A 22,949-nucleotide genomic window follows, 5' to 3' on the forward strand; every position below is an offset into this window, starting at 1 on the left:
GCATCCATGAAGCTCATGAGCTCGGCCCCGGCCGTCTCGTCGACCATTTGATGAATGCTCGGGAGCGGGTACGGGTCGAGTGGACATGCTTTGTTGAGGTTAGTAAAGTCTATGCACATCCTCCATGCTGGGGGCTTAGGAACAAGAACAATGTTTGCCACCCACTCGAGATAGATAACCGGTCGGATGTGCTCGATCGCCGCCATCTTCTTGACCTCTTCTCTCACGAATTCTCGGTGATCGGAAGATAAATGCCGCGTCTTCTGAACGACCGGCTTTGCCGCAGGATCTACGGCAAGTTTGTGGCAAATGACTGTACGGTCGATCCCGGGCATGTCCTTGGGCCCCCATGCAAAGATGTCGGCAAATTCCCGAAGAATTGCCAATACTTCCAACCGCAGCTCAGGGGTAAGGGCCCGACCAATCTTGATCTTCCTGTCTGGTCGGTCCTCGGACAGGGGAACTTCTTTGATTTCCTCGGAAGGTTCGGGTTGCTCCTTCCGATCATTGGTAGCTTCCTTCACGATTGTGTTCACCTAGGAAGACGTGTCAGTATCACGCTTGTTGACGGCCCGGGTGTAACATTTCCTCGCGGATTGGACATCTCCGTGTACCACGCCGACCCCGTTTGGGGTGGGGAATTTCATGCACAGATGGGGCATTGAAATTATCCCATTGATCTTCATTATGGCTGGTCGGCCCAGGATGATGTTGTGGACACAATGTAGATTTACCACAACAAACTCCAACTCGGTCTTAACAGATTTTGGAGGGGTGCCGATTTCGACCGGGAGTGTGATCTTTCCCTCGGGGCGAATGAGGGCCCCGGTGAATCCTGACAAGGGTACACCGACCGGAATAAGCTCGCTCTTGTCCAAGTTAAGCTTTTCAAATACGTCCAAATAAAGGACGTTGACACTGCTTCCCGTGTCCACTATGACTCTGTGGACATCGGTCCCGTTTACATCAATCGTGACCAAGAGGGCTTCTAATCCATGGTCACCGCTGTTAGGTTGATCCTCCAGGGTGAAGGTAATAGGCTCAATCTTTTGCCTTTTCCCGATATCACGGAAATCTACGATCGTGACCGGGCAATTCTCCCTCGGTCAGGAGGCGTCTTCCAAACCACAAAAAATAACATGGATGGTCGGTTTGCCTGCCGGTCGGCTACTGTATGGAGGGTCCGGGTCTCTGCGGTCTTGAACCGACCGATGCGAACGGTCTGGACGATCGGAGCGATCTGAGCGGTGGTGAGAGCGCCCGTGATCTCTCCGGTCGGTATCCTTCTTTGTCTCTTCCCTTTTACCCACACACTTATTCAGCTTTCCCAGACTCAACAAGTCTTCCAACAGCTGCCTCAAGTGTGTGCACTCCTCTGTGTCATGCCCGGCACAACGGTGGTAAGCGCAATGCTTTGATTTGTCCGGTCCTTCTTGCCCGGGATGAGGGAGGCGAATGAGATTGCAGGACTGGGCGTACAGCATAGCTTCCGCTGCGAATCGGTTCAAAGTCGTAAACTCGCCAGGCCGGGTGTGGGGTCGGGGATGATCATCACCCGATCGATGTTCCGCCCGACCGGTGGGTTTGTGGGATGAAGTCCCGACCTCCTGCGATCTCTTGACGGCGTCCGCTTCTCCAGCGTTAGCGTAATCCGTCACCCTTCGGTGGGCCTCTTCGTACGTGGTCGGGGGATGGAGGATGAAGTTCTTATATAAATAGCCGGCCCAGAGGGAAATATGGAGCATATGGATGGCCGTAACATCATCCATCGGTTCAACCTCCCCAACCGCGGCTTTCCACTTGACCAAAAAGTCGGACAAGTTTTCCCCCCCCAGCTGCTTGGCCTTCTTCAAGTACATGTAGGGCTTTCTCACAATCTTGGAAGTGACAAACTTCCGCATAAACTTCATTGCCAAAGTGGCAAAATCAGAAATAGAACCCGGCTGCAATGTACGAAACCACTCCGCCGCCCGACCGGAAAGCGTGAAGTAGAAAGCCCTACACATCACGGCGTCAGACACGCCCATCATCATCATGTTGCCGTAGTAAGTGTTGACATGGACCTCAGGGTCTGTACGGCCATCATAACCCTTATTGTCTGGAACTTGCAGATCGAGCGGGTAAGGTTGGGCCATTATCTCCGCCGTGAAGGGTGTCCTCAGTAGGGAGGCTGATTGATCGACTGGGGGCCTTATTGCGTGCTCGTTTCGAAACCGATTAAACTCTGCTTGGAGGTCGTTGAGCAGTCCTCGGGTCTCATTAAGCTCGATCATCTGGGTCTGGGCCGGTTCCCGGGTGCGTCGTCGACGATGTGATCTTGACCCACTATGCCCAGACGAAGCCTCCTGGCTGGCCTCTCTCATCGGTGTATCTGCTGAGCGTCGACTCAGGTCCTGTGGTCCCAATCGTTGCCGCATGGCTAGACGGAGCCGCTCGAATGCTATTGCTCGGTTGGCGTCGACTTCGGGATCCTCCGCTTGGGCTTGCATCTCCGGCTGTACCTGTTGGGTCTGCCGTGGTACCTCCATGGCCTCGGCACCCTGCGACCCCAACCTCGAACGAGCCGAGCGCCTAGCCCGGGAAGTGGGCTGAAGCTCCGGCTCTGTCGGGACAGTCGGGTAGATCGGAGGAACGGAGGCTGGAGCCGTGTGCACAGGCGTATACTGGGGATAGCCGGTCGGGGGTGTGAAGTACATCGGCTGACCGGGCCAATACCCATCTGGTGGAGGTGGAACCGGGTACCGATACTGCCCAGGGAAAGGATACTGCTGGCCGGGAGGTAGATACCCCGATTGGATGTAATTAACGGGTTGCTGGGCGGCCGGGTATGGTGCCGCCGGATGAGGCGGTGATAGATTGAGGTTGAGGTCTACGGTCTGATCTTGATACTGGGTGGGCTGGTGATCGGATGATCTCGCCGCATCTGCTTGATCATCGCCTAGAGTGTGATATATGAATGGATACATTGTAAGAGATGGAACCGGTGCTCGTCAAACGTTAGCTTTCGTGCACGGGTCCCCACAGACGGCGCCAAAATGATGGTACTAATTCCACGTAATGCGGTCAAAGTAATAATACGACCAAGTTAAAGCAAGTAAATCTTTTATTGATCGTGTAGAAGGACCTAATACAATCTAAGTGGCTATTCCGAGGGCCGACTGACTGCGGTCGGGATGCTCTGTAAATAGCCTAGCGATCGTTCCAAAAGTCTCTCACACTGTTGCCGCCGTGGGTATTTATAGCTGCTAGGCCAGAGACACAATTTCGGCCGGCCGGCATGTAACCCACGTAGCAACCACGTGTCTCCACCCCGCGAGCCCTGCCTGTCAGCACGTAACGTTGCCACGTGCTTTTTCTCAACTCTCTCATCCAAGGGTCATCAATCGGGTGCTGAAGACGTCGGTCGGGAGATGCACCGGTCGGGTCCGACCAGGTTCCTTCAGGAATATCTGACCTGTAAACCTGCATAAACAACAACAAAACACGTGGCATGTCGGTCGGGGTATTCCCTACCACTTGATATACTTTAAAGTACTTATTTAAAAAAAAAAAAAAAAAAAAAAAAAAAAAAAACATTAGTCATTACCCCAATCACGCAATGCGCGTAAAAAACTAGTTCTCTGATAAGTAACAAATACTTATCAATTTTACTTATAAGGGAAATTGATACTTTTGATGAAAAAATGTAATACCTTTACATTTTATTCTTAATTAGTATTACATTTTTTAGTATAAAGTACAAAGTATTACATTTTCATATTGACTTGACATGATTCGACCTGTTTCACAGTTAAAGATCCGTAAGACGATCTCACACAAGTGTGACACTTATATTAAATATTATCTCCTATAAAATAGAGTTAATTCCATTTTTAGTCCTAGATTTATATGTAGCAATCCATTTTTACTCAATTTTCAAAACATCTTCCTATAGTCCTAGCTAGTATTATTGTGGCATAACCATTTTTGTCATCCATCAACAAAATCGTTGAAATGTTATTAAATACAATAACATTTTGATCTTTTTTTATTTTATTTTTATTTTTTATAATACAAATGGGTTGACCCACTATATTTTTATTTTTATATATTTTTAAAAAATTCATAATTTAACACTTAAATACCCTTGTATTTTACATATCAGAATTTAAACAATTTTGTTAATAGAGGACCAAAAATAATTATGTCACAATAATACTAGAATTAAAAAAATATTTAAAAAAGACTAAAAGTGAATTACTACTGACTCAGTTACATTGTAGTATCTGTTCAAACATACTTTAACAATGTCTCTACTGAGGCTCGATCTCATAACCTTCCACATTAGAGAGATTATTACATGTTATTTGAGCACAATGTGCTTGACAAAGTGAATTACTACTTATAAACGAACATAAAAGAAATGAAATTAACTCTATAAAGTAGCATAGAAGTTTCCTTTTAAAAATAAAGATGATGGTCAATTCAAAATCAAATCCATAGAATGGGAACATCTGGACGTCCATGGTCGGTTCCACTCAGGAATTTCAGTCCCTTTCACACCTGTCGACACATCAAAGTCTTTAGAAGTCGTTTGGCTGTCCCACGACCCACGTTTCTTAAGAATCCTTAAAGTAAAGACTGCGTGTCTGCGTACCAATCACCAACAAAAAAATAATGTTGTTTGTTAAGTTATTAATTATTAAATGATGAAAAACACAAATTATGTATGGAGTAAAATTCCTTCTCCTTGAAGGCTTGTATGCCTCTAAAGTCTATAAAGCCCCATTCTCATTTTCAGTCTTCCCATCATCACAGTTCACAATTGCTTAAAACAGTGTTTTCCGTCCAAAGTTTCATTCTTTCTGCAGTTGCCCTTCCACCATCTCGATCTGGTAATTGCTCTTTACCTTCTATGCTTCAATGGGGATTCCTTTTCCTTTTGTGGGTAGTTAAGGGGACTGATTCTTGCCGGTTCTTGCACAGGTTGTGTCTGTTATTATTTCTTGACAACGTTGGTCGAATGTTTTTGTGCCTATAGTGAGATGTCAAATTGTGAACTGACAGTACTTTGTGTTTTTGTTGTCTTAGTTTTACCCTCAAAGATGTCTCATATGTGATCTCTGTGTGTATACTTCTGACATGTGGGGTCTGAACCTTCTGTGATTGCAATCAATTCAAAAAGGAAATTAAGAAATATGTGTCAATGTCTAACCATATTAATAATAATCTACGAGAAACTTAACTTCCTAGTAGCGCAGAAGCAGAAGCAGTGTAGATCTCCAACTATAGTTGATATCTTGTTATGTTGCCTCTAGAATGGTAGATCTGAGAGTGTTAGCCGTTTTGTCCCATACTTACTCAGAACTCTAGATGGTGTATTGATATTTTCTGAGTAGTATGAGTACGAGTACCATAACTTTAGGTGCTATATATTGAATATACTGTATCTTATTAATACAGGTTTTACAGAGGCATAATGATGGAATATAGACTAACAAAGATGTCCAGTTCAACCAATCTACTTAATGGACTTACCCCAATTGTACCACATAATTAAGACCCATAAAATATAATATATATTATATGGGAAAGCCTTACAATATGAAATACCAATTTTGCATATGGACATTATATTTTGTGCATAGGAGATGAATCAGTCCATTTCTAATCTTCTGCTAAATTGAAGGTGTTGGTGGGTTGAGCAAATTAAAACTAATTGGGAATGGTTTCTTTTGAATTTTGATGGTTAGAAATGATCATGGGGGTTCCTAATAATGAGGACAAAGTTTTGGTTTTTATGACCCAAATTTGAAGTCTATGGTTTGTTATATTAATAGTTCTGCATCTGTGGCTACTATTTTCATGTCATGTATGCCTTCAAATCTTTTCTAACTCAATTGCTTTCTGAGTTTCATACATTATGCCCGTGATTCAGCATTGTTTGTGCTCCTATATATACATAATATATATTCACATTTGTATACCATCTATCTTATTAGGCCAAAATGGAGTGTGAAGATCAAGTTCATGAGCCAAAATACAATTGCCTTCTTTTCGGTGAGGCGTTGTTATATATATATATATAGATATAGATATATGTCGTGCTTGTTCAAACAAAGAGGCTTAATTTTCAATTGTCTTATAAAACGAATGAATGTTTGTGAATTTTCAGATGTTGATGATACCCTCTATCCCTATAGTTCTGGTTTATCAGCCCAGTGCACCCGGAACATTAATGGTAATTATTCGTAAAAGTTTGATTCATCATGTTCATGTTCATTTTCCAGATTTATTTGTAAGATTTCTAGATTATCATCTGATAAGTCCCTCTCGATTTTAGAATATATGATTCAAACTCTTGGCATTGACGAGATCATAGTTCCGGAAATGTGCGTGCAACTGTACAAGGATTATGGAACAACAATGGCTGGCCTGAGGGTATGGTATCTGTTATTGCAATTTCGCAATTTAATTTGCACGATTAGGATTTCGAGAAACTTGATTTTTGATGTATTTTGCCTTTACCTATTTACAGGCAATGGACTACGACTTTGATTATGATGATTACCATAGGTACATGTATATTAGATGCTGTCATATTGTCTTAAATAGTTAAACAGGGTGCACACAATCTTACTTCAATTTCTTCACAGTTATGTGCATGGGAGATTGCCTTATGACATCTTAAAGCCCGACCCCGTTCTTAGGAATCTTTTGCAGAGCTTGCCTCTCCGAAAAGTTGTAAGTTTTTTGCTATATAGACCGAGAATTAGTATTGCTGAACAATGCTTTACTTATTAATTGATCGAATCTTTGGAATGTGGATATGTGAACAGGTATTTTCGAATGCAAATGATGCCCATGTGGCAAAAGTTCTGAACATCTTAGGATTAGAGGACTGCTTTGAAGCGATTATAACGTTTGAGAGTTTGAATCCTAAGCACAATAGCAATGAATCTGAGAGGGATAGTGGTAAGTTTGAAGAAATACGAGCAAGATTCTACTTCTTTTAACTCTTAAACATCCAACTATATATGTTGACTGTTTATTGTGATTTTATGCCTTCCCTTCCCAGAACTCCCGAAGACACCAATCGTTTGCAAACCATTTGAGGAAGCTTTCGAACAAGCCTTTAAAATTGCTGGAATTGAACCTAAAAAGACGGTATGAGTTATGACCTGACACCGCATTACAATGGTCAATTAGAAACATAAGAAAATTTTCAATCTTTTGTCAGTCACTCTAACGTTTTTACTTTTTATCTTTCTTCAGATGTTCTTTGATGACTCCATCCGTAATCTACAGACTGCTAAACATATGGGCCTCGGCACTGTGTGGGTAGGTCGACTAATTCAACTTGGTTTGGACAAAACCAGATCGTTAAGATCATGTGCTTACCACTAGACAAAAATACAGTTAGTGGCGCCAGCTCTGATACCACTTGTTATCAAGCGCTTACTATTATGTGCTAGTAGCGAATGCGTAATTTTATTTTCTTATAGACCACCATTACATTTTCGAGAGGCAGGGTGCTGGACTTGGCCTTTCACCGGTCTCTGTCTAACAATTCCCTATTCACTAATTGTTGGATTTGGCCCTTTACTGGCCTTTGCCCAACACAAACATGTAATATAAGCTAAAATTTCTGTTATTTCGATAGGTGGGTGCCTCGAATCGAACAGTAGGGATTGATTATGCTCTAGAGAGCATTCACAACATGAAGGAAGCAATACCAGAGATATGGGAAGCTGTTCACAACTCAGATGTTCACTATTCTGAGCCAATTGCAGTCGCATCTTAGATTTAGTTTTATACCTAGCTTTATTCACTGAAAAACAGATGAACTGTTTTCCTTTTTTACAGAGTAACTTTTGTTTTTTTTTGTTTTTTTGTTTTTTTGTTTTTTGTAGTAAATTGCCCCTTCATATTTGTGCAGAAGGGATAAATCAGAATTCCCCCAGCTATATTACTGTGAATTTCGTGTGAAGACTAGTAAATGCTTGTAAGCAGGTGCCTAGGAATGCAGGTTATATGATCATTTTGTAAGAATTGTATTGTAAGAGCTACAATAAATCTGAATTTTCTTGGCTATGGCAATGTATTGTACACTTCTGTTGTTTCACTAGTTTCTTGTGTCAACATTCTAATAGCAATACATCATATTTTGATGAGTGACGAGGGAAACCTACAATCACTCAGCTCATTGCTTGGTCAATTTAGCTCGAGTTATCATAAATAGTTAAAAACATCATATTTGATACTTGAAAATGACATTAAAGTATACCAAAATACAAAATAAAACCATCTCCAACCCTATGCCAAAATACCATTTTTTCCAAAATATTTGGCTTTTTTCGCCTCCAATGTAGACGCAACAACAAAAATTTGTCAATGGTGAACAGTGCTGCACCAAATATGGCACAACATTGTTCATCTACGCCATTCTATTTTAATTTTTTAATTCCTATTTTGCTCCTGATTTATTTGTTAATTCTTTTTGGGGAAAATGGCACTTTTTCCCCTGTGTTGTTTACATATAGCATATTTTCCCCCTGTGTTGTTTATGTAACCACTTTATTCCCCTTAATTGTTTTTGAAGTGGCTATTTTCCCTCCTCTCCGTTAAATAAGTGTTATGGCTGTTAAATATGAGGGTAAAAATGGCATTTCAATTATTATTATTATTATTATTATTATTATTATTATTATTATTATTATTATTATTATTATTATTATTATTATTATTATTATTATTATGTGCTTAAATCATTTTTTTTATGATAGTGCTTATTTTCTCTGTCTCATCTTAATTATCTTATTTATAATTTATTAATTAATTTAACTCTTTTTTAGTTACTTCGTTAATTTTTTAAATTGTTAAATTAATTTTTTTTTTGTGTTTAATAATATTTTTAATAAATTAAAAATAAAAAAAAGTTAAATTATACGGAGTATTAATTTAAAGAAATGTTAACATATTTTATTATATTTTAATAAAATAATAATAATAATAATAATAATAATAATAATAATAATAATAATAATAATAATAAGAAGTGAAATGTCATTTTTACCCTCATATTTAACAGTCCTAACACTTATTAGGACTTATTTAACGGAGAGGGGGGAAAATAGCTACTTCAAAAACAATTGAGGGGAATAAAGTGGTTACATAAACAACACAGGAGAAAAATATGCTATATGTAAACAATACAGGGGGAAAAAGTGCCATTTTCCCTTCTTTTTGTATCTTTTATTTTGTTTTTATATTTTTATATATTATGTTAAATACATAAACATAAATTGTGTATTATTAAAAATAAATTATATCATTTAAAAGATCTTATAGATTAATTAAAAATTAAATTACATAAAATAATTACCTCCAAAATTAAATTGTAATAAAATATTACGGAGTATTATGGACATCACTTTATATTAAACTAATTAAATTCGAACTAATAACTTTTAAATTTTGAGAAATCAAATTGTTTTAGTATAAAATAACATTTCGTGTAAAAAAATGATTTTCATCGTACAATGAGATTATGGTGTATGAAGCTTTAGATTTGCCTTGTTGTGTATATGATGAGATACTATTAACTCTTTATCTTACAAACACCTATTGATATTTGGTAGTTGTAGTTTTTCCCTTACATGTTTCATGCGTTGTGAGATGTGTGTCGTAGGTTATCATGTGAAAGTATTGAACAAAATATTAATATTTATTATATTTGTATAAAATTCTTGGTAAATAATATATATAACATATTTTGTATTATAACTTTGATATTTAATTACAAGCACTACAAAAAAAATGCAAATAGACAACACTAGAAAGACAACAGTTTTTAACAAAAGTGTTGTCTTTTGTATAAAAAACAACAGTTTGGTCTAAAACCGTTGTCTTTGATGCAACACTTTTGTCAAAGACAACGATTTTTACTTAACCGTTGTTATAAGTGTATTGTCTTTGTGCAATTTGAGAAAAGACAACTCTTCAACGACAACGGTTTTTAGAAATCGTTGTCTATGTGCATTTTTTTTAAGACAACGGTTTTATTTAACCGTTGTCTTTGATATGTTGTCTTTAAGTGTACTTGAATAAACAACACTACAAATACAACAGTTTTTTTAAAACCGTTGTCTTTGCACATTATTATTTTTTAAACGACAACGGTTTTATTTTACTGTTGTCTTTGATATGTTGTCTTTAAGTGTACTTGAATAAACAACACTGCAAAGACAACAGTTTTTTAAAACCGTTGTCTTTGCGCATTATTATTTTTTAAAAGACAACGGTTTTATTTAACCGTTGTCATTTGTGTGTTGTCTTTAATGGCACTTGAACGCGCATTAAATCTGTGCAAACGCGATTTAGTATGTTTGCACACATTTAATTCGCGTTCGGACAGACTTAATCTAATCTAGACCATTAAAAAATATTAGATGAATGCACGTGATGTGTTTTCACATTCTCACCTAAGCACATGTTCTCAAAGGAATCGTACCCTATATATATATATATATATATATATATATATATATATATATATATATATATATTACATTCAGGTAAAAACACGTCTTAAAATACAAACATGTGGATTAAATGGAGCTGTTGGATTTTAAGTTTGGATGGTTGTGATTCTCGCGTTCTATCTGTGCGGCTTTAGACTTATTTTATTAAGTTTTTATGTTTAGGGGGGTAGTTATGGTATTTTACAATAGTAGAAACCTAGTCAGATTAGTCTTTCAATTCCATAAGCACGCCGTTTCTTTCTCCATTCATTATTTCGTTCTCTCCCCGTTCGCAGGAGGTGTTGAGACGATCTCCGTAAATCGCGTCGACTTGGCCGCTTTCATGCTTCGTTCATCACTCCCACGTAGCGATGGTTGTCGTTGGGGACCGCGTTACAGCGAAGAGGCGAGGACCACCGGTTGGAAGTGTCGGTCGAGGTTTGTTCTTCTTCTATTATCCGTGATTTATTATTATTTTTTTTGGTGGGGGGGGGGGGGGGGGGGGGTTCTTCTGTTTTGTGCCTTTTTTTGTTGTCTTCATTGGGGGGTTTGCTTGTTTCAAGGAATCTTAGTCGTTTCTTAGGGTGGGGGGGGGGGGGGGTGGTGGTTGCTAAAATTTATAGGTAGGGTTGCAGTTTTTTTTTCTGTATTTTATGGGGGTTGCCGGATTTGCATGCCAGTTTTCTGCTCTGGTGGGTGCAGATTTGGTGTCGGTTTTCTGATCATTGACGTGTTTTGTTTTTGTTTGTTTTTTTTTTTTAATTGTTTAACCTGTCGTGGGGGGGGGGGGGGGGGGGGGGGGGGGTTTGCTTGGGGTGATGAATTGTGGGCATGAATTTGTAGTCAGGAGTTGTCTGTTTTTTATTGATTTTATGGGCATTAATTCTGCGTATTGGTTTTTGAACAGAAATAGGTGTGTGCGTGGGTTGCCGTTGGTGCGTGCTCGCCCCGCATGCCTTTCGTTTGGTTAATTTGGTTGTGTGCATTTTGTTCTGACTTCATTTTATGCCTTTATAGTGTAATTTGGTTAAACCTCATTGTTGTACAAATAAAAGGATTTCACTAATGAGATTATTGTAATGTGGTATTTTTACATGAATTTATTACTTCGTAAAATGTTAGACATGTAATTAAAAGTTAATTGGGGGATACATGTGGCTTACATGTTTGCATGTATGTATGTTATTGTTGTTTTCTTTCCAGGCCAGAGGTCCAAGGTACTGCGTCACATCGAGTCTTATGTAGGCAGCGGGTCTCGGATTGGGATTGTATCCTTGTTAAGGGGGACACTACGACGTTGCATAATCTAAGACTACGTTACATGAAGGATTTAGAAGTGTCTGAGTTCAATGTGCACAGACTACGAAACTTGTCTCGTACCTACTAATCACTAGTCTATCTCTGCTCCTCTTTCGTCGGTGTAGACGTGTGTTTTATCTACTATGGTCTTTTTGGGTGGTCCTTGTAATGTGCACATGGCTATTTCATACTGTACTTATAGTATTTTTTGGCATTGACTATTTTTTGTCCGAATACTGTTGTTAGTATTTATTACTTTTGAACATATGTTCGTGGGTTAAATGTTTGGTGTGCTTGTTGTATTTATTATATCTTAGTCGTGTATTAGTTTTTTCAATCCTCGTGTGCACAGAAGCATGTAGGCATGTGCGTGTGGCTTTTGTGCCTTGGATGTTGTAATTCACGTGTCGGCGGGTGCGTCTGTATCGTGTGTGCATGGGGTTGTGCATCACCATATTTCTGCAGTGGTGTAGTATACTGAGTTAGCCGTTTGCGTAATAAGCAATACTTGGGACAACCATGTGTGCACGGTACCATATTACTGTGTGCATCGTGCTATATAAATGTCTATTACAGATCCATACTCGCATGCTTTTCCTTTGCATAATCCTCGTTAATCTGTTCCCCAGAATTAGGGTTTCCAACTAATTTAATTCGTAAAAGACATGTTCACTACGTCAAAACTATCGCAATCTCATTATTTATTCTAAATTATATGAATCATGCACACTTCGTTTCACTACCATACACACGGAGTCATTTAACTATCATACTCAATTGGGTTTCTTTACCTTGTAGTCGTTCCCCAGAATTAGGGTTTTCTTTACCTGGTAGTCGTTCCCCAGAATTAGGGTTTCTAGATTTTAATAATCTCAAATATTTGTCCTTGATATGGTGTCTTGTCATCTTGGATTGTAGGTCTCTAGTATTTCGTTCTGTCCTCGCCTATTTTCATTACACATTTATCTACACTGTTTCCATTCAGAAGTACACACGTGACCATATAAATTGTAATAGACGTATAAGTTATTCAACTAGTGTTGGATACTTCATGGACGTTTAACATGCACGTCTGGCAAAATAAGCAGTAATGGACATATAAATTTATAATCTAATTAAGGTTTTCTCGTGTGTGCATGGGGTTGTGCATCACCATATTTCTGCAGTGGTGTAGTGCACTGAGTTAGCCGTTTGCATAATAAGCAATACTTAGGACAGCCATGTGTGCACGGTACCATATTACTGTGTGTATCGTGCTATATAAATGTCTATTAAAAATTCATACTCGCATGCTTTTCCTTTGCATAATCCTCGTTAATCTGTTCCCCAGACTTAGGGTTTCCAACTAATTTAATTCGTAAAAGACATGTTCACCACATCAAAACTATCGCAATCCCATTATTAATTCTAAATTATATGAATCATGCACACTTTGTTTCGCTACCATACACACGGAGTCATTTAACTATCATACTCAATTGGGTTTCTTTACCTGGTAGTGAAGGCGACCTTTGCTCCAAATTTGCATTCATGAGTTCTCGCAGCATAGATCACTAAAAGCCGTCGGTGGAGGGTGTTTAGTGTCTTCGTCTGGATTTCCACTGTTGTTGGGGGTGGGGGGGGGGGTTGTGCAGTTTATTTTATGTATTTTAATCCTTCTATAATTAGACCTCTTCAATTATGGTTTAATATCAATATTGATTATAGTACGTAATTAACCTACTATTGAATTGCCTTCATTGCCCTTTTTACCATTAATTAGGATTGTATAATATCTTTTTTGCTTAGATCTAATCCGTTAATCTACTGAAATCTAATGACCCATATTTGTCCACACGTTTGTATTTTAAGGGGGTTTGCATGTGAATGCAACTATATATATATATATATATATATATATATATATATATATATATATATATATAGAAAAGCGCTCATATGTGGTGATGTCATTAGGTGTGGTCATATCTGTGTCGTTGAATAAGTTTAATGTAACGGCAGTGGTAATTCTGAGGATTTTCGCGCGTTTTGGTAAGTGGAGGTGTTAGGGTAATTACAGTGGCCATTTATAGCGGGCGGGTTCCAGAATACACCAACAGTGTTGACAACATACACCAATAGTGTAATAAAACACACCACAGTGAAACACACCAATGGTGTATTCCCGTGTTATGGTAATTACAGTGGCCATTTATAGCGGCTGGATTCCAGAATACACCAACAGTGTTGACAACATGCACCAATAGTGTAATAAAACACACAACAATGTGATTTTCCCTATTTCGGTGTTTTATGACGAGTTTACCCTTACAGTTCGCTGGGTAGGAGGATGTGCGCGAAAATACTATAAAAATCTTGATTAATATGATTCATTGGATCTATCTAATCTAATGACCTATAATTGACCATATGACCACACCTAACACCACATGTGATCACCCATATATATATATATATATATATATATATATATATATATATATATATATATATATATATATATATATATATATATATATATATATATATATATATATATATATATATATATATATATATATATATATATATATATATATACTTAATGTATAATATTATTGGCACAAAATAAATTATACTTACCTTAATGTATAATTAATTTATAATATAATTTCCTAATTTTTATTAATGGAAATTATTCTAATACTTTTTCTTTCCTTTTTTTTTTCGTGTAATTATTATGGTAATGCATTTAAATATTGAAAGAGAACAAATATTATAATTAATAAAATTATAATGGTAATTGCCACAATATTTGATAATTATAATAAATATAATTAATGAAATTGACTAATATAAGATTTATTCTGTGGAAACATTTGTGGCAATTTCATTAAATTATAATTAATAAAATATGAAATATAATTAAGGGAATGAAATTACAAAATTAACGTGAATATTTATAACTTTTTTAAATACATACATACATACACTTATGCACTATACTAATCATACAAAAATTGAATGTTACTTTTTTAATTTCTAAATGTAAATTTTTAATTATAAATCTATCAATATAAATTATAATTAATGGAATTATATTATAGAATTTTCCTATATACATATTAATAAATATTACTTATATAATTAATGAAATTATTATAGTAATTGTCACAATATTTGATAATTATAATTAATATAATTAATGAAATTGAGAAATATAATATTTCTTCCATTGCAATATTTGTGGCAATTTTATTAAAGTATTTGGAGTAATTAATAAAATATTAAATATACTTAAGAAAATGAAATTATAAAATTAACAAAATATGTGTTCATAAATATTTATAAATTTAATTAAATCCATACATACATACATTTATGCACTGTATTAATTATACAAATTTTAAATATTTATTTTTTAATTTATAAATGTCATTTTTTAATTATAAATCTATCAATATAAATTATAATTAATGAAAGTATATTATAGAATTTTCCTATATACATATTCATAAATATTTTGTGTATATACAATGTATTGTACAATTATATAAGAAAATACGTTCCATTACAATTTAAACTTACTCATTAGAAATTTAAAATTTATATTTTTTATTGATTTCTAGTATAATTCTCTTATGGGTGTGTATTCAATCATGACTTTTGTAGAGTTTTAAAGACTTTTATTAACTTTAAAAGTTTGGAGGTATTCAATTCAAACTTTTAGAGAGTGTTTAAAAGCTAGGCGATATTCAATCAATATTTTTAAAGAGTCTTTAAAAGTCGTGTGGTATTCGATTAAGACTTTTAAAGAGTCTTTAAAAGTCACGTGATATTCAAAATGTTATGAACTTTTGTAAATTTTTTAATTTTAAGACTTTTGTAGACTTTTCCTTCTCAAATATAAATAGTTGAAATCCAACCATCAACCTCAAGATTTCAAATTTTTCTTTCTCACAACTTTGAATGTTTTCTCTCTCTATTTAAACTCTATTTTTTTTATCCCTATTTAAACTTTATAAACCTATCTAAATTCAAAAAAAAAATAAAAAAATCTTGATTATCCTATATTTTCCTCATACCTAAACTCTACCAATTTTTCTCTCTCTCCTACACTTTATAATCTTCATCTAAAAATTCGAAATAATATAATTTTTACTTCATTATTGCTTGTTTATATTGATTTTTATTTTTTCTATGAATTTTTTATCCCTAACTTTCTCCAATTCTCCCTAAATACATGACCAAAGGAAAATTTTTATCGTCAAATTTTAGTATATGTTTCATAATATTCATATAAATACTTATATATTTTTATTTTTATTCTTTTTATGTTTATATTCGTAATATATATTTTTCCTTTTTTTAAACAACAGATTACTACGAATACCGAACTACTATTCGCAACAACGATTCAGGGTTGCAAATAGTAGCACCTTGTTGTTATTCGCAGTCTCAAATGGCTATTGCCAATAATATTTCTTTGCATGATGTCTAGCAATAAAAGTATAATTTTTTAAATATATTATTAATATTAGATTTTTATTTTTTATTTTATGCAACTTGTAATTATATTTTTAATTACTTTATTTGATCAATTCTTTTATTATAAATTTTATTGTTCAATATTGTTATGAATTTCGAATGATATATATTAATGATATAAAATTTTAATTTTAATTTTTTATGTTATGAAAATAGATACTTGACCAAATATATAAAAGTTCAACTATATTATTATATTGTACATTTTAGCATCTTTTTATTTTTTCTATTTTTAATTTTAAATTCATAATAATAAAAAATTTCGTGCAACACACTGGTAAAACACTATAGTTTTAAAAATACAATTTGGTAACTAATATAAATAATTAGTAAAATATCATTTCTATTATAATAATTAAAGAGAAAAAAATAAATAATTCAAATATTTGAACCAATGATTTCAAAATGAAATTAATATACCGTTACAAATAAATATAGCATGACTAGATTTACTTTAATTAGTTTAATTTCTTTAATGAAATGACTTTTCTTTATCAGTTTTTGATGGGAGACTAAGGGAGTTTTTGAGTTGCTGGAAAATATTTGAAAAATAAAAACCATGTATTTTCAGGAGAAGAGATTTGTATAAGAAAGGATCTCAAAGTAAGGGCGTTCAGGACTTATCATGTTATTCCCAGCCAGGTTATCTCTCCTTTCAGTTTGATTGATGCTTTGGAAATATTGAAGAGTGCTTCTCTTGTGTGTCTCTTCAGTATCCAGTATGTCATATGTACAGTGTATAAACTATAAACCTTGTGTTTTTATGTTCCCTGGTATAATGGAATCCTTTGTCCTCATCAATTGTCAAAATTTTGAATATATTTGAGTTATTGTTGGTGACTTGCAGGGCTACATAGTTTATTCCATAAAACATAAGCTTAAGCAAGAATACATTGGCCTTCCTGCAGAAGAGATAAAGAAATTGAAGTCATCATGTGTGGAGGTCTGTTGCAATAATCTTATGAATCGAAATTTAATTAATGCAACACTTCACGAATATATTGAATAATCAATCAAATACAACATGCCATCTTGTGAATAGAAGATAAATGACATGTTTGCTTTTCCTTTTGACAGATCACAAACACTGTGACTTCTCCTGAAATTGCATTTACGGGAGACACAATGTTTGATTTCATTTTCGACAATGATAATATTGATGTTTTGAAGGCAAGGGTACTCATTGTGGAGGTAGATAACTTAATCTGTAATATTTTAATTGTTACTTGATTCTTTGATTATACATTCCTACGAGTAGATATGTTGCATCAGTGCAACTGTCCGAGAGTTTCTTTTGGTTAGATTAGACACTAGACAGACAACTGAAACTAAAGGTTGTATTAGAAAACAAGGTAAAACCAAATTGATTTTCTTATTTTGTTCAAAAGTTAACAATATCCATTTTCTAAGATGATCCACCCTTTCCATCGAGTTGCCTTACAAGTGCATCTGATTTTGCCCTGCAGAGCACCTATGTCGAGGAAACCGTGACAGCAGAGGATGCTAGGGAATATGGTCATACTCATTTGTCTGAAGTAGGAACAATTTCTTTGAATAGATACCATCTTCTGCACTTATGAAAAACATTGATTTTTGTTTTCTTCAACTTTTAACAGATAGTGAAGCATGCAGACAGATTAGAAAACAAAGCTATACTTCTAATTCACTTTTCGGCTCGTTATCAACTAGATGTAAGTTTGCACCACTTTCTTGTACTTGTTATTCATGACCATTAGGAAGTGTTCACTTTTATTGGATATTATTACTAGTGTCCTCATTCTGTTATATGGTCATCCAACTAAGGGAATGGAAGTTGAAAAGATTATCTAACATGTTAAAATTTTGAGATTTTACTCTGTATTAGAGCAATTTGCTTGGGAGCATAGGAATGCAGACCTCAATAGGTGTTATTATTTAACTAGCTTGGTTGGCGTGAGTGGCCGTGCACTCTTGTCCCTTAAGAGAGGTCGAGAGTTCGAACCCCCTTCTCGTATGGAAAAACTAATCTGGTCAGCACTTTGTCCCTGAATTGGGCTGATCCGGTGCGAACGAGGATTAGTCTCAGTATGGTACGAGCTTAAAGGTGCCTTTTATAGTTAGAGCTTGCTCAAGACACCTCGTGGTCTGACAAAAAAAGGTGTTATTATTTTGGCAATGAGTCCAAGTCCAATTGACAAAGTATTGATCAAATCATCTAACAAACAATGTTTAAATGTTTTCTCAGGTAATTCAAGAAGCTATCTCTACATTGCCTCCACCTTTGGCCGGAAGTTTTTGTCCTTACAGAAGGATTTTGATTTTTTTAAGGATATCCTTTAGAAAGGATTTTATTTTGCACAATTGGTTTATTTATTTATTTATTATTTTATAGCAGTAATCACCTTGAACATTGAACTAAAACTCCCCCTGCCTATCAAGTTGCTCTCATCAAAGTCTTTTGTAGCACACCTCATAATTTCAACATGAATGATATGCTTACATAAAATAAAATAAACATTTAAAAAAGTTGCTAATAATTGAAAATGTTTAGAAAATTAGATATATAATAATTAAGTAATAAATATGTTTAGTAAAGTAATATATTTTGTTAATTATAAATAAAAGAGTCTCTTAATAAAATGGAAATTTTAAATATTTTGTAAAAAATGTCCTGATCAATATTGACTTTGTTTTTTTAATAATATGAGATTTTTTTTCCTTCATCACCAGTTTACAACATCTATACATTGGCAGTGCTTTAAATATTATTTAAATATTAATCCTTAAAAAATGATTAAAAATGAATGGTGACTCATAAATCTAAAATAAAAAAATAAAATTAACTCTATAAAATAGCATAGAAGTTTCCTTTAAAAGATGGTGAATTCAAAATCAAACCCATAGCATGGGAACATCTAGACGTCCATGGTCGGTTCCACACTTCCACTCAGGAATTTCAATCTATCCCTTTCACACCTGTCCCACGATTCAAAGTCTTTATGTTGTTTTAAGAATCCTTAAAATGGGTAACCCCCACCCCCCATCCCCCCCAAAAAAAAAAAGAATCCTTAAAATAAAGACTACGTGTCTGCGTACAAATAACCGCCAAACAAAAAATAATGTTGTTTGTTAGGTTAATTATTAAAAGAAAAACACAAATTATGTATGGAGTAAAATTCCTTCTCCTTGAAGTTTTGAATATAGTCTAATCATATTAATAATAATCTACGATAAACTTAATCTCGTAACAGTGGAAACAGTGTAAATCTCCCGGCAGAATGTTAGCCGTTTTGTCCTATACTGGACTCAGAATCTTATAATGTATTAATATTTTCTGAGGAGTATAAGTACTAACTTTACTACTTTAGATTGAATGTTATGTATTCCACCATCTATAATGTATTGGTATTTTCTGACGAGTATAAGTACTAACTTTAGATTGAATGTTATGTATTCCATCAATAAAGACTTTATATAAGCATAATAGTGGAATATAGACTAACCTTGATGTCGAGTCCAACCAAACTACGGCAAATTCATAATCGATTATGCACCGCGCGTCTTTTTTTTTTTTAAATGAAAATAAACAGTGTTTGTTTCCGCCGTTTCGCACCCTTTTGCAAAAAGTAACTCTGTTATTCAGTGTCATTTTGTATACACTGCAGTTTCAGTTCAACACAACTACAGTTTCATTTCGATATAACTATAGTTTCATTCGATATTTATAGACTCAAATATGTGAAAATGTTATTTAATTTTATTTTATATACACTATAGTTTCATTAAAACACAACTACATGATCATTTTGATATAATTACAGCTTCATTGTACAATATACACTCAAATATGTGAAATGTTATTCAGTTTCATTTTATATACACTGCAGTTTCATTTTACTATAACTACAGTATCATTTTGATATAACTGCAGTGTCGGTTTAGATATACTATAGTGTCAGTTAGTGTATAATACACCAAACAAGTGGACTCCGTTAACTCTAACGGCGGGCCGTTTCTTTACTTAAAGAAACGGCGCCGTTTTTGACCGCGGTGCACATGCACCGCGGTCTATAATATAACGACTGCCAAACTACTTAATAGGTCTAGTCCACTTGCACCACATAATTAAGGCCCATAAAATATAATATATATTATATGGGAAAGTATTACCAATTTTCCATATGGACATTTTGTGCATTGGAGATGAATCAGTCCATTTCTAATCTTGTGCTGTTGACTAAATTGAAAGTAATTGGGAATGGTTTGTTTTGAAATTTTGATGGTTAGAAATTAGCATTGGGTTCCTAATAATGAGGATAAAGTTTTGGTTTTTATGACCCAAATTTGAAGTCCATGGTTTGTTATTAATTAATAGTTCTGCATCTGTGGCTACTATTTTCATGTCATGTATGCCTTCAAATTAAATCTTCTCTAACTCAATGACTTTCTGTGTTTTATATACATTATGCCCGTGATCGAGAGCATTGTTTGTGCTCCTATATATACATATATATTCACATTTGTATACCATTTATCTTATTAGGCCAAAATGGAGTCTGATGAAGATCAAGTTCATGAGCCAAAATACAACTGCCTTCTTTTCGGTGAGGCATTGTTATATATTCAAACAAAGAGGCATTTCAATTGTCTTATAAAACGAATGAATGTTTGTGAATTTTCAGATGTTGATGATACCCTCTATCCCTATAGTTCTGGTTTATCAGCGCAGTGCACCCGGAACATAAATGGTAATTATTCGTATAAGTTTGATTCATCATGTTTATGTTCGTGTTCGTGTTCCAGATTTATTTATAAGAAAGATTTCTAAATTATCCTCTGATAAGTCCCTCTCGATTTTAGAATATATGATTCAAACTCTTGGCATTGAGAAGATCATAGTTCCGGAAATGTGCGTGCAACTGTACAAGGATTATGGAACAACAATGGCTGGCCTGAGGGTATGGTATCTGTTATTGCAATTTCGCAATTTAATTTGCACGATTAGGATTTCGAGAAACTTGATTTTTGATGTATTTTGCCTTTACCTATTTCCAGGCAATGGACTACGACTTTGATTATGATGATTACCATAGGTACATGTATAATAGATGCTGTCATATTGTCTTAAATAGTTAAACAGGGTGCACACAATCTTACTTCAATTTCTTCACAGTTATGTGCATGGGAGATTGCCTTATGACATCTTAAAGCCCGACCCTGTTCTTAGGAATCTTTTGCAGAGCTTGCCTCTCCGAAAAGTTGTAAGTTTCTTGCTTTATAGACCGAGAATTAGTATTGCTGAACAATGCTTTACTTATTAATCGATCAAATCTTTGGAATGTATGTGGATATGTGAACAGGTATTTTCGAATGCAAATGATGCCCATGTGGCAAAAGTTCTGAACATCTTAGGATTAGAGGACTGCTTTGAAGCGATTATAACGTTTGAGAGTTTGAATCCTAAGCACAATAGCAATGAATCTGAGAGGGATAGTGGTAAGTTTGAAGAAATACGAGCAAGATTCTACTTCTTTTAACTCTTAAAACATCCAACTATGTTGACTGTTTATCGCGATTTTATGTCTCCCCTTCCCAGAACTCCCGAAGACACCAATCGTCTGCAAACCTTTTGAAGAAGCTTTCGAACAAGCCTTTAAAATTGCTGGAATTGAATCTAAAAAGACGGTATGAGTTATGACCGACACCATGTTACAATGGTCAATTAGAAACAAGAAAAGTTTCAATCTTTTGTCACTCACTCTATCACGTCTTACTTTTTATCTTTCTTCAGCTGTTCTTTGATGACTCCATCCGTAATCTACAGACTGCTAAACGTTTGGGCCTCGGCACTGTGTGGGTAGGTCGACTAATTCGACTTGGTTTGGACAAAATCAGATCGATGAGATCATTTGCTTGCCACTAGCCAAAAATATAGTTAGTGGCGCCAGCTCTGATACCACTTGTTATCAAGCGCTTACTACTATGTCAAAAGTTATAGCTAGTAGCGAAGGCGTAATTTTATTTTCTTATAGACTGCCATTACATTTTCGAGAGGCAGGGTACTGGACTTGACCTTTCACTGGTCTCTGTCTGACAATCTCCTATCCACTAATTGAGGATTTGGCCATTTACTGGCCTTTGCCCAACACAAACATGTAATATAAGCTAAAATTTCTGTTATTTCGATAGGTGGGTGCCTCGAATCGAACAGTAGGGATTGATTATGCTCTAGAGAGCATTCACAACATGAAGGAAGCAATACCAGAGATATGGGAAGCTGTTCACAACGAGCCAATTGCAGTCGCATCTTAGATTTAGTTTTATACTTAGCTTTATTCACTGAAAAACAGATGAATTGTTTTCCTTTTTTACAGAGTAACTTTTGTTCATTTTTTTTTTCTAAATTGCCCCTTCATATTTGTGCAGAAGGGATAAATCAGAATTCCCCCAGCTATATTATTGTGAATTTCGTGTGAAGACTAGTAAATGCTTGTAAGCAGGTGCCTAGGAATGCAGGTTGTATGATCATTTTGTAAGAATTGTAAGGTTGTAAGAACTACAATAAATCTGAATTTTCTTGGCCATGGCAATGTATGGTACACTTCTATTGTTTCACTAGTTTCTTGTGCCTAATAGCAATAC

At 35.1% G+C, this 22,949-nt stretch overlaps 2 protein-coding genes and 1 pseudogene across 2 annotated transcripts; all 3 read left to right on the plus strand.

The window, feature by feature from the left end:
• Positions 1-4,714: 4,714 nt before the first annotated feature.
• LOC109156237 (uncharacterized protein C24B11.05-like) lies at positions 4,715-8,081 on the plus strand. Its single transcript, XM_019304090.1, has 10 exons — positions 4,715-4,874; positions 5,982-6,039; positions 6,155-6,220; positions 6,323-6,420; positions 6,518-6,555; positions 6,636-6,723; positions 6,819-6,954; positions 7,058-7,146; positions 7,255-7,320; positions 7,643-8,081. The coding sequence occupies exons 2-10, from the start codon at positions 5,988-5,990 to the stop codon at positions 7,781-7,783; spliced, it is 774 nt and encodes a 257-aa protein (XP_019159635.1). The 5' UTR covers positions 4,715-4,874; positions 5,982-5,987; the 3' UTR covers positions 7,784-8,081.
• Positions 8,082-10,873: 2,792 nt separating this feature from the next.
• On the plus strand, positions 10,874-18,625 carry LOC109156322 (annotated as a pseudogene).
• A 2,211-nt stretch (positions 18,626-20,836) lies between these two features.
• LOC109156238 (uncharacterized protein C24B11.05-like) lies at positions 20,837-22,922 on the plus strand. Its single transcript, XM_019304091.1, has 9 exons — positions 20,837-20,911; positions 20,990-21,055; positions 21,168-21,265; positions 21,363-21,400; positions 21,481-21,568; positions 21,668-21,803; positions 21,904-21,992; positions 22,099-22,164; positions 22,497-22,922. The coding sequence occupies exons 1-9, from the start codon at positions 20,857-20,859 to the stop codon at positions 22,617-22,619; spliced, it is 759 nt and encodes a 252-aa protein (XP_019159636.1). The 5' UTR covers positions 20,837-20,856; the 3' UTR covers positions 22,620-22,922.
• The last annotated feature ends 27 nt before the right edge of the window (positions 22,923-22,949 follow it).

The sequence above is a fragment of the Ipomoea nil genome, unplaced genomic scaffold (assembly GCF_001879475.1).
Source record: "Ipomoea nil cultivar Tokyo-kokei standard unplaced genomic scaffold, Asagao_1.1 scaffold2705, whole genome shotgun sequence".
NCBI lineage: Eukaryota > Viridiplantae > Streptophyta > Magnoliopsida > Solanales > Convolvulaceae > Ipomoea > Ipomoea nil.

What these genes read in the sequence shown, in the direction of transcription:
- LOC109156237 (XM_019304090.1), top strand. Translation starts at nt 5,988, where the DNA reads ATGGAGTGTGAAGATCAAGTTCATGAGCCAAAATACAATTGCCTTCTT. An exon ending in CAACAATGGCTGGCCTGAGG is followed by an intron (nt 6,421 to 6,517) that starts GTATGGTATCTG and finishes ACCTATTTACAG; the next exon opens with GCAATGGACTACGACTTTGA. An exon ending in TGGGCCTCGGCACTGTGTGG is followed by an intron (nt 7,321 to 7,642) that starts GTAGGTCGACTA and finishes TTATTTCGATAG; the next exon opens with GTGGGTGCCTCGAATCGAAC.
- LOC109156238 (XM_019304091.1), top strand. Translation starts at nt 20,857, where the DNA reads ATGGAGTCTGATGAAGATCAAGTTCATGAGCCAAAATACAACTGCCTT. An exon ending in GATTATGATGATTACCATAG is followed by an intron (nt 21,401 to 21,480) that starts GTACATGTATAA and finishes ATTTCTTCACAG; the next exon opens with TTATGTGCATGGGAGATTGC. An exon ending in GCTTGCCTCTCCGAAAAGTT is followed by an intron (nt 21,569 to 21,667) that starts GTAAGTTTCTTG and finishes ATATGTGAACAG; the next exon opens with GTATTTTCGAATGCAAATGA.